Source organism: Siniperca chuatsi, linkage group LG19, assembly GCF_020085105.1.
Source record: "Siniperca chuatsi isolate FFG_IHB_CAS linkage group LG19, ASM2008510v1, whole genome shotgun sequence".
In the NCBI taxonomy this organism is placed as follows: domain Eukaryota; kingdom Metazoa; phylum Chordata; class Actinopteri; order Centrarchiformes; family Sinipercidae; genus Siniperca; species Siniperca chuatsi.
The window spans coordinates 12811584-12824206 of NC_058060.1; the positions used below are offsets into that span (position 1 = coordinate 12811584).

Here is a 12623-nt window from a genome sequence, read left to right on the forward strand (position 1 = left end):
TGTGTATATACTGATGGAGCTCAAGGTTGTTTTCATGGGTAAAAGACTTCATGGGTAAAAAAAAGACATTACAAAAGTTAAAAATTCCCTCTAATCCCTCAAACAAGAACATTTGGCTGTATATGTATGTTGTTTAATTTGTACAATATAAGACCTTTTAATAAACATTTTTAAATAACTTTAAGAGCATATCTGCATACAGAGACCTTTTGAACTGACCATGAGCAGGTTTGAAATACAGTATATAGTGTGGATGGTCAACATATAGTTGGTCAAAGGACCACGCCTGCAATTTATGCCTATTTTAACTAATTCATTAAAAAATGAGCAGCAGGACAGCACTCCAATTAAACAGCTTATTAATTCACGGACATTTCACCTTCTTCATTAACTGACATCAGATGCTACTTTGCACGCTTGTTTGCTTGAAACATCACTGCATTAATAAATAATTTCATTGCGCTGCTGTCCTGCTCATGATGTTTTGGGGGTTTCTGTTTTTGAGGATTCAGAACTCAGCTACTGTATACATAGTAGAGCTGAGTCCGTTGATTCTTTATAACTAATTAAGTACACATGTCTTTTAAATTACTCCTGACCGTTTTCCAAAGCATGCCATGATGAAGTTCAATTAATTTCTTCCCTTCCAGGCAGCCACTGGTTCGATGCCTGTCTTTTGTGTTGTGACCTTTGGGCAGACGTGCTGACTCTGATTAATGCACCGATGAACCCTGATGTTAGATGAGGCTGAAAACACGAAGTAGTTTTCACTCTATCTATCTCCCGGCTTTGTAAATCTGTATGCTAATTCTATAATCTCTATAATCTCAGTGTGCCTTTAAATCGAGATGGACTACTTGCTTTATGTGTGTGTGTGTGTGTGTGTGTGTGTGTGTGTGTGTGTGTGTGTGTGTGTGTGTGTGTGTGTGTGTGTGTGTGTGTGTTTGTGTCCGTGTGTGTAAGGATGACATCATGCCATCCTCCCTGGCTATCACTACTAGTTGGACTTTATACTGGTGAGTCCTGATCCATGGCAATGTGGGTCCGTGATCCAGGTTTTCTCCAGCTGCTGTGTCGGAGTGGGGGTGGGACTGCACTGCAGCGAGAGAGGGAGAGAGAGGTAGAGACAGAAAGAGAGAGAGAGAGGTGCTTGCCAGTGTGGTACCGTGTTAAGAGATCCACATAGCAGAGAGGAAGAACGAGTGAAAGAAGAGGAGAGCAAGCTGGTTTGTCTCACAAACTGTACACAGACACTGACGCAAACTCCACATAGGTAACTACAGTTGTATGCATGTGTGTGTGTGTGTATATACCTGTGTGTCTTCATTTGTGTGTGTCCGTGAATATCCATGAGTGTGCTAAGGTCTGAGTAATTCATTGTCAGTGTCTGCTATTCTAAATGTAAATTAAATTTGCTGCTAAACATGAGAAATATAACCTTTTTCTTTTTCATGATTTCCTCATAGACTTAAATGAAGCCAAATGTGTGATGCTTTTGAATTTTAAAGGCAATCCACCCCCTGAATTAATCAGATTGCAGGCAAATTACACAGAACCCTGGTGTGTGTCTGAGTCAGAAGGGGAAATGAGCCGTCACAGAGAGTGTGATATTAATTGTTTTACTGGTCTGTTTGTTACTGCTTCTGTTATGTCTGTGTTTCTTGGTTTGGAGTCTGTACAACCTGACATCCTGGTTGAGGGGGATGCTAGAGGTGGCATAGATGAATACACCTGTGTGTGTGTGTGTGTGTTCAGTATGGGAGGGTGTTGCAACCACAAGTGTGTTTTCCATGTCTAGAACTAACAGTCATACATCTACTTCAGCTCTTATCTCCCTTCTCGTTCATCCGTTTCTCTGTCTTTTCTCTCCACCTCCCTCACTCTTTTCTTAATTCACCATGCTCCACACCCCACACCTCCTCTCTTAACACGTCTCTATTCGCTGCAGTTCATATCAGTTTGGTGCACCTCCATATTGTTTTTCTGACATTCACACCAGTTTAGAGAAGATCACCGCACTTACAGCCAAATACTGAAGTGCACAAGCTCCAAAATTCAAAAAAGAACAAAAGTTGTGGTCAAACTTTGCATTAGATGTAAACATTGAAGATATGTACACCAAGAAAAACGTAAATATCAATATCCAAGAAGAAATTGTTAAAAGGATGTCATTCTTTTAACAATAAATATGCAAAATACCCAAATAATTTTGAAGAGAACAAAAGAGCATGGAGAATGTCTTTTTTTTATCTGTAGGTCACTATTTCTCACAAAATTTCTCTTCATTATTTTTTTATTTTTATGTGTGTTATGTGTGTGTATTTATCTCTTGTATCAATTCATTTCTACAGCTTTCTACAGAATTTTCTATTTTTATCTGCCTCTCTCTCTCTCTCTCTCAGCAGCTGTGTTCATGTGTGCGTTACTACATGATACATATTTGTTTTTGTATTATGAAGGGTGTGGTGTGTGGATTAACATTAATATTCTTTTCATGTGTCTCAAATGCATCATACTTTCATTACCCCCTTTCTTGCTCTCACCCCTGCATCAGCTTCCATTTGTTGCCATGGCAACTGTGTTTGATCTCCTCTACCCTGCCCCTCCATTTGAGCACCGTTCTTGTCACCCCATTTCTTTCCCACTCTTTTCACCCAGGCACACACGCACACCAGAAACACCCTTCCCTGTCTTTTCTCCTCCTCTTACTCCTCCTCCTCCTCCTCATGTCTCTCACCTTTCCCCTCACCACCAGCCCTTTCTGGAGAGGCAGCCACACCCTCTCTCTCTCTGCAAGTTTTGCAGTTCTCTCCATCCTCCCTCCTTTTTTCGTCCAACTTCTTTTTTTTCTCCACTTCATACAATTCCCCCTCCCCCACCCAAAAAACACACCCCCAACCCATTCTCCTCACTCCAGCCCTCTCCTCACAGCTTTAGGTGCTGCCTCACCTTTTGAATTCATGTGATGTCACTGGCCACCCTGGTGACACACCATCAGAAGGTGCAATCCTCTGATCAACATGCTGACCTTGTCGCTGTTCTGACAGTGTGTGTGTTTTGTAGATTTGGATGTGTGAGGGGTCACATATGGTGTGTGGTGCAACACAATTGTAAGCCACCAAGTGATAATGTGTGATGGTACATTTCTTTATTGCCATCTCAAGGCAAATAGATCAGCCTCTGTTTGTTTTCTAATCATGTTTAGTGAGTGGAGGGCTGTTGGAGTGTGTATTTGCAAATGTTTTATTGATTAGTCTGAAAAGCCCCTTTAGAAGCCACCAGGGGAAGCAAAGTACGGGATTACAAGCCTTAAGATCAGTGTGCGGTGACTGGCTCTGACAAGCTGATATTACTTGTTAATGTTCATGTATTACTTGGTACTATGGTGTTAAGTACTGGGGAGGGACAAAATATTCTTAAAATGTGTAAAATATAGTATAGCTCTGGTAGCAAAAACTTACCGTGGAAAGCTTATAATGGTTATATTTGTTATTGAGACTGTGTTAGAGAAGTGTTTATATAGGTCATTTTATAGGCCACTGTTTGTGCTTTGGTGATATTTGATTGCATTATATTCTAAGATATTCACGTTACACCTGTCTAATACAGTCTTTATTTTTGACGGGCTAATATATTAGTACTGGATAGTGCAGCTTTTCTTTGTCTGCCTCTTGCTCCTCCGTTAGTACTGAGTGGATATGATGCCATTAAAATCATTGAATCCTATTATCAGTGACAACCCAGCCCTCGGTTCAAATTAAATGTGTGTTCTTTATCGGTAACATTGTGTTATATTAACTGGAAACATGCTGCTTTCTAAGGAATCCCTCGTGAAATCACTGGCCCCAAAGAATCAGAAACAACAGAAGCTTGTTGGCTATTTACTCCTCACCAGCATTGTATGCAAAGCAGCCAGTTCTACTCCCAACAGAGAGCCTATTAGTATTCACATACAGGCCTCTGCAGTGATCAACACATGTTCAGGCATACAGAAGAGAGAGAACTTGTATTCATATTCATATTGTGTATTCATAAGACTGTTATCAGTATTCTGCCTACTGTCCTTACTGTAATGCTGTGAGGCACTTCTTTCCTTGCTGTGTCCATGCGTGTCTGTCTCCACCTATTCTGCACACCCCCACGCATATGCAAATTCACACACACACACACACACACATACCATCCACACCGTTTTCAAGGTGTGAAGTGATTAATAGCAGATTGTCTCTGTTCCTGCAAAAAGGCGCCGACCAGTGCTTCATCAGACAGGGGATGCTGAGCCACAGTTCAGTTTTCACACACATACGAACAGCATTAGTACCTCATCCTGAATCTAATAATGTACTGTATGAAAACTAAACTGCAGAGCCTGTATGACATTTTTTCCAACACACACAGTCGGATACAGTATACAGTATATACACACAAAATGTGTGTCTGAGGGAGGTCTGGTCAGATGATGAATACGTAGAAGACTCAGAAAGCGCTGAGCTCTATTCCTGGCAGCACAATCAATAGTGTACAAACACACAAACACACACTTGTACTGGACCCATCAAAATGGAATAAAGAGAGAGAATTACATTATAAGCCATGTCCAGATACTCAGAACCCCATCGTCTAACATAACAGGATTCATTAAATAAACACACACACACACACAGAGAGACAGAGCAGTACTCGAGTTAGTCATCCCTTGTTCATATTTTGCTGCATGATTGTCCAAACAGCAGCTCCCTCTGGGTGTGGTGCAGTCGTGTAGCAGCAGAACAGCCATGCATGTAAAAATGAAAGCCTAGCCCTGTCTGCAGACACAGCCAGAGTTCATGTGAAGCAATAAGATATTTTGCAGTTCTGCAAAAGTGTTGAAGACAGTTTGGCTGTTTTGAAATCAGTCCAGGTTTGTGCTGGAGTGGAGCGTGTCTGAGGATGTTTGTTTTATGCAGCGTTTATGTATTTACTGAGCTGTAGGGATTTTTTTTTTTCTATAATTTTGTTTTCCGCCTGCAGTTTCTCTTCTCTCTTATGTTCTCTGCAATTATATCTGTGTGGTGTGTATGTGAACAGCCAACGAGAATCATCTTTTGACTGTATTTATTCAAAGATGTAAGAAAGCGTTTTAATGATTAAAAGCACCAAGCAGCTTTTCAAAGACTGATGTAACCATTAATGTGAGCCTTCAGTAGACAAACAATGTTTGAATACACTGAATGATCTGAGTGGATTTAAACCTTTTAGATTGTCTTTAATGAATACCCCTGGGCCAAATCAGCTCTTAGAAGACAAGCAACTCTCCAGTCAACACTTTTCAGCTCCAAATATCTGTCATTGAAAATCTATATTTTTCACTGGAAAATATACTGTGTGTAACCTACAGCCTATATAATCCACAGATTGAACAGGGAAATAGCACCGGCTGGACTGAACTCAGTGGGGCAGCTGCAGTTCAGGAGTTGCTTTGTGTGTGAGCCTGTGTATGAGCCTGTGTGTGTGTGATGAAGTAATTCTCTTTGAAAAATAAAATGTTTAGGGAGAGTCCTCAATTTGGTCAAACCCAGGCGGCAAATATACAACCAAAATGTGTTTTAAACAACTTTTGTTATTATAACTAACACAGCTTTTTTCTATTTCTATCACTTCATATTGGTATTAGAAATAGGTTACATCCAGGAGTAAGATCTGTTGAAATCATAGGAGCATCAGTCTGGTTTTGACCAAGACAGCCTGGGGTGTGAACATTACCAGCAAGAAGTAGAGAATGAAATAAAACCTTGTTTGGACTTTTGTCAACCTTGTGTACACAAAAAGCATGATAAAGACTTTTCATAATGTTATGACCACAGCTTGAAAGAGTAGCATGAGCAACATGTTTTGATTATATCAAATATTAAACAAATATCTGGTTTTCCTCTCTGTTTGCCATAGAGATTGAAAATCACATTGCAGCTTTCTGCTTTAGAAACATATAAATTCCACATTCTGTGCTACTAAGGCATCCTGTGAATAGGCAAATTAATTGAGAGAGAGAGAGACTGTGAGAGCAGAAGGTTGTTAATTCATTATTCATCTTCTAATTTGACATCAGAGGTCAGTGTCAGTGTATGTTCCTCCTCTGTTTTCTCCAGCCTCCTCCTCCTCGTCTCTCTTTTGTGTAGATTCATTTTCTCACTGGGGGTTTTACACTTGCAGAGTATTGGTTTATGTCTGTGCATAAGCAAAATGTGTGCCTACTAGAGTTTGAGTGTAAGCTGAGTTTGTGAGTGTGTGCTCATTAAGAGTGCACATAGGATTTTGAGCATTCTGAGACAGTGTGTTGTATGTGTGTTGATCTTTTTTGTGTTTTTGGATAATCAGTGCTGCTTTCTCTTTAAAAACTGCTGGGGTCAGTGCTTGAGATTTGTGCTTTCTCTCTGTCTCCCCACCTTCTCTCGATATTGATTAAATGTATGGGCATGGTTCCACTTCAGTTAACATCCCATTTGACTGGTTTGATTGTTTCAATAAACAATAACAAGATGAGTCCATTAAAGCAATCCAGTGATCCCAGTTTCTCTCCAATGCTGTGTCTCTGTACAGAAACTGGACACATAGACCCAGTCCTCATCGAGCGTTACAACACCCCAGGCTTCGTCGGGTGTCTGTCGCGGGTGCAGTTCAACGGAGTCGCGCCCCTCAAGTCTGCACTGAGAACCGCTGCACAGGCCCAGGCCACACCGACAGCCGGTCAGCCAGACAGACAACCTGCAGCCGCTTCGCCGGTGTCCTACCAGGGCAAACTGGTGGAGTCCAACTGTGGGGCGTCACCTCTCACCATCCCACCAATGTCTGCCGCAACAGATCCCTGGCATCTGGACAACACAGGTTACTCCAAATACCCTTAAGATGTTGGCATGAGAACTCACTTAAGATAGATCAATAACGTCCTACAGTAACAACACACACCTGGCATTTGCAAATGAAATGTGTTACTGTTTCTGTTTCGAATGAACTCAAGGTGGCACATTTAGGGACGCACATTATCATGCATATGTGCTCATACAAGCTCTGTAATTGACCCCTTCCATACTTCCATACTCCACCTACCTCTACTACTACTACCTGACTACCTCTATCTTAGACATGTACACTTACATGTCCATGTACACACACACACCTCGGTGCTCTTTTGTCTAATGTTGCATTCCACACCAGTGTGTATTATTTTAGCGTGGATGCAGCCGTTTTCCTCTGGCTAGGTGCCAACTGTGCCTTTGGGAACGCTGAGCTATCTGAGATCGATTCAGTCCATTGATCTGGACTCCAGGTCTAAACTCACAGTCAGCTCTCCACCAGACTTCCACAGAATGGATTCTGTGATTCTGGATTCCAAGAAGGATTAATATTCATTCTGCTTTATATTTTCTATAGATAGATGTAATCTATAATTCATCCAGCCCTCCCTCAGTCTCTCACTTAAGATGGTCATTGTCTGTCTTCTCCCTGATTTTTTTTAACAGTTTTTTTCAGTTCCCATCCTCCTAGCTTTCTATTTTTCCATGTTTCCTTCTTACTCATGCTCTTTCCATCCCTGGAGAACTATGCAGTCAGCAGCAGGAATAGCTGACAGCTCATTCCAGGTTAAAGCAGTTTTTGGGAGTGTGCGCTTATATGCAGGTTGTTGTGTGCAGTAAGGTTTGATTATGCATGTCTGCAGTTCTATCCGTGCTTTTACACGTGTGTTTGTGTGTGTTCCTAAATAGGAATTACAGACAAAATGGACAAATAAAAAACAAACAAAAAAAACTGTTATTGAAGCTCTCAAGAACATCTTCATTTTTCTTTTACTTCTTCCTTTTATCACCCGCCGCCTCCTCCGCTCATCTCTCTCTCCACTCGTTTTCCTTGCACTTCTATGCATTCAGGGAGAATCGAAGCAATTAGATGATTGCCGCTGACAGAGAATTATAGTGGACAGGCAGGAGCAGCTGTTATTAACCTCTTAAGCTGTCATGGAACTGTAATGAAATACATGAAACAATACAGCAATACATTACATAAACTCCACTGGTCATCCCCTAAGGATGCTTAGTACTGGTGTATCCATCCAGTTGACAGTCTGATGTATGTATGCAGTGAAGCTGGGCCAAGCACTGTGTCTGTCCTCCTCCATTAGTATTGTACATTACAGTGCGTTCTGTTTTTGCTTCAGTAAAGCAAAGCTTTGTAGTTATAATTCAGCAAGTTATGCATGAAATTATTCCTTGTGACATTTTATTGCTGAAAAAAGACCATGGGCTCTATTTCTGTGACTATGACATGTAGGTATTTTTCTGACCTTGAAATGCACTTTGTCCATCTGTTTGGTATTTTCATGTGCCCAAATTGGTCCAGTGTAGCTGTTGAAGGTAGTTATATTACTAGGATGAATATAAAACATCTTAGACATTATTTTTGTCTATTTATGCGTGGTTGGAATTGTTCTTTCTTCTTGCCGTGCTCAGATGCAGAGTTCCCCTTCAATGAGGAGAGAGTGATTCCTGATGGAGTCAACAGAGACTCAGCCATCATTGGAGGTAAAAAATGTCATTTGTGAAAGCAGTCTTCAGTCTAATCGACTAATTGTTTTAGCTCTACACTTTAACCTTGCTCCAAAGTTAGTTGGTCGAAGTAGCAGAAGTGATTGAAAATACACAATAACGCTTGTTTCTGTGTACATGATGTCTGTGTGCTCTGCAGGTATCATCGCGGTGGTGATCTTCACCATCTTATGTACTCTGGTGTTCCTGATCCGCTACATGTTCCGTCACAAAGGCACCTACCACACCAACGAGGCCAAGGGCAGCGGGGAGTCCGCCGGAGAATTAGCGGACACGGCCATCATTGGCACCGACAACCCTGAAACCATCGACGAATCAAAGAAGGAGTGGTTCATCTAATAGCCAATGACGGGACTTTGAGAGAGGAAGTGATTTGTCAGACCACCAGTTGCCACAGAGACGGATGAGGTTTAATCAATGACCAATCACAGGAGAGATGAAAGAAAGGCCGTTCAGTAGGACAATAATCTCCCAGAGCGGGTGGTGATGTTGGAAATGACGTGTACAGAAATATTTTTTGTTTGTTTGTTTTGTTTTTTTATATATCCAGAGTATTAGAAAGAGAAAAGGGACAGTTATGCAGCGGAGCACGGCTGTAAGAGACTGTACATGTATATACTAACCGGCTTGTCCTTCTTTGTATCGTGCTTGGGAGTTTTCAGGAGTCCTTTGAATACTGTATATGACCAATAATTATATTTACTGAGTCGTGTGATAGCACAGATTTATTGCCAGTCTCTGTTGCATTTTGATTTTATTTTTTAACAAAAGTCTTATATCAAAAATGATCAAATCAACATGCCAAATCCCTTTAATTTTAATTTATCAGGCTGTGGTTGCACCAGTCTGTCAACACTCATATCCGTCAATTGACATGCCACCTACACTGTGGTAATATAGAGATGAATATGGATGCCAAAAGTCACTTTGTAAATACAATGATTTACGTTACTTTTTCTCAAACGATTTATTCAGATTCCAATACATAAACATTAATGAGAAATTTCAGATCTATATTACAATATCATACGTCTGTCCATTACATTATATATATATATGAAAAATAGTTTTATGTTTAAATCTTATGACATTCGATTGTATGGGACTTTCTGAGGAAGGGCAGAGAGGGGATTCTCAGAGCATGATGGGAAATCATGACACTCCATGGTTGGTTTAGCTCAGCACGGCAGCTTTCTTTTCATTTGGAATAGGTGAAATCGAGAGCCTTTACTCATTCAAGATTTGAGCAGACGGTTTGTTTCTTTGCCAAACACTTGAGTCTTATGTCATTTACCGACCGGCTCCAATTTTTGCATTAAATGTTTGATTTTGAGTTTAAGGAATTTTCTCAATATTTTTACATTTTAGACTGACGTTGGACTGTGGGTTTACAGTGCGTGCATGCATCTGTGCGTTTATGTGTAGGTCAGATGAATGGGATTTGTTATATTGGACAAAAAGAGTGCCAGAAAAGACAGATGGAACAACTTGCCTGACATTTAACAAGTTGTGTTGATGCACTAAACTTCATGCATTAAGTGGTCGAAGCACCATAAAACAACAAAAAAAATCATTGACACCTAATATTTGTTCAAGATCTGGGAGAGGTTAAGATGATAATTGGCTTACTAATCCGTTGTGCCTTCAAGGTGTTGAGCCAAGTCGCCTTGCCCCGGACTACTTAACACAAACTCAGAAAAAATTGACTGCTGCTGCATGAATTCTGAGTTTTCAGGTGTTTTTATGTTTCCTGATTTGAGTGGTGCTGTGTTCAATTACCAATGAATCTCAGTCAAAGTTTGATTTTTAAATTCAGAATGAAAACATCCAGCAAATTTCTCTTAAATCTTAAACAAGTGTGACTTTTTCCAGCCCATCTGTGTAGGTCCTTATGCAGCAAGAGCAGCTACATTGATGTATAGGAGAGCTGCACGCTATACAATACACAAGAGGTTTACATCTACACTCTGTGACGCACACACACGCAAACATGCATGTTTGCATGCATGACTCAAGGTTGTTCATTCAATTATAAGAACAACGTGTTCAGAATGAGGAGGCTGCTGCTTTGTCAACGTTGAATTGAGCTTCAATAATTGAGCTTAACAGTGCCACTGTTGTCCAACATCGTTCAAAAGATGTACATTGTATATTTTCTAACCATGTTGTTTTTCCTGTCATTGTTGCTTTATGTTTACCTTACCATAGCATTTACAGAACAATGTGTCACAGTTGAAACCAGCTGCCAACTTTATTTCGTTGTGAATTTGCTGTTTGTGTGTCTGTTTGGTCAAATTGCCGCCATGGCACCCTATTACATGAATGATTTTGTACATCACCGTCGCCTCATGGTTCAGTGCAAACTGTAGATCACTTTATCACAGACATTAGGACAGCTGGTGAACTCAGCCTGCCTTCTACTGCAGCCTCAAAGAAGACTTTCTCTGTCCACACATCACATCCATGAAGGCAAACAGTGACTTTCCTTTTTTCAATAATTATATTACTCAGACTATACATAAACACGCACACACACCCTTGATATGTGGTTTGATCATACAGATGATAATAATGGATTATCAGCTATGATAGACAAAACCATAACCCATGTGTTTTGCTTTCAGTTCTCTTGAGTTCAATAAAGAGTGTTTGATCTTTAATATCAGTCTTTTTCTATGCATCACTTTCATGTTAACATATGGACATCTTCAGACACAGCATTATGAAGCACATGTCACACAAGGGATGTTCATGGGACATCTGGGGCCTTATACCATGTAATAATCATGACATCAGACCTTTGAATCTAACTCATGACCTACAGTCACCACTCCTCTGTCTTTCACCCTAACAGCCCCCCCCAATCCGACGTCAGAAAGGTGTGTGTGTGTGGGGGGGTTCCGAAACTATTCGACCATCCGAAAAATGGTTCTGACAGAAGTTCGGCTCTAATCTCAGAACTGTCGCCCTTTTCATCCGAGTTTGCAGGCCTGAAACCAGAAGAAGAGACTTAAAGAGGGTGAAGTGAGAGAAGGAGGGCACTGAGTCAGATGGAATGAATCAACTACAGATACTCTAATAGGTCACTTTATAAAGCAATTTTAGTTAAACCGACTGAATTTAAAGTCAGCCCTTGCTCCATTTATCACATGCTGAGAGAAATAGAATAGTTTTCTGTTATTCTATGTATCTATCTCTTGCCCTAAAAATAATATATATAAACAAGTAATGTAAATATAAATATAAATAATAACCTTTTAGTTTGTTATTGTCATATGATGCTATTGTCATTGGCTTATGATGATCTTTCCAATATAATGTGAAGGTCTGTCTGAGACAAGTCATAGGCTGCCCTCTTGTGGTCAGACGGTCCATCATAAACATGGTTTAAAAAAACAGCATTCAATGCAATTTAATGCGGTTTTATTTATCCATGTATAAATGTATACAACACCAGATCAACAGGTACCAACAAGAAAAAAAACCCACTGTTAATCACAAAACTAAAAACAGGTTAAAGGTTATAAGCTCAAATATTATATATGGAATCAGTATAAATAAATATAAATATCTAAAAATAAAAAACTACCCATGAGAGGAGAGAGGGGGATAGCGAGTCAGGAAAGCAACAATGAGAATTCAGATGCTGCATGTGCTCTGGTAGGTTCAGTATGCTAATTGATTTCCTCAGGATTTGTTAGTCACACACACTCCAATAACCTTTAAACCGAGCGTTAAACATTTCCCCAATGATTTCAAACACTGTTGTCATGTTTTCGAATGGTCGTGTGTGTCCCTCGTGCTGACCTGCTCGTCTTAAAAGAATACTCTTTTAGCATTTAGCATTGTACTCCTTGTCAGCCTCACGGCGACGACGGTTTTGTCTCTTTTTTTATTTATTGCATTCTTCTTATTCTTCAAAACATGGCGCCTACATTACCCACAATGCAACCAACGTGATTTTGCGAAGTTGTATAAAGCCACAAAACGCTTTATACAACTTGTTTTCACACATGCAGAAGTAGTCTACTTCCCAAGAACTGTAAA

At 40.2% G+C, this 12623-nt stretch overlaps 1 protein-coding gene across 3 annotated transcripts in view; it reads left to right on the forward strand.

Moving 5' to 3' along the window:
• cntnap2a (contactin associated protein 2a) overlaps positions 1-11236 on the forward strand; it is a 316253-nt gene extending 305017 nt beyond the window's left edge. For all 3 annotated transcript variants that reach the window (XM_044176652.1, XM_044176650.1, XM_044176651.1), the window contains 3 exons: positions 6577-6861; positions 8481-8552; positions 8716-11236. In XM_044176652.1, the coding sequence (XP_044032587.1) occupies positions 6577-6861; positions 8481-8552; positions 8716-8915 (557 nt within the window). In that variant the 3' untranslated portion in view covers positions 8916-11236. The remainder of the gene's footprint in view (positions 1-6576; positions 6862-8480; positions 8553-8715) is intronic.
• The last annotated feature ends 1387 nt before the right edge of the window (positions 11237-12623 follow it).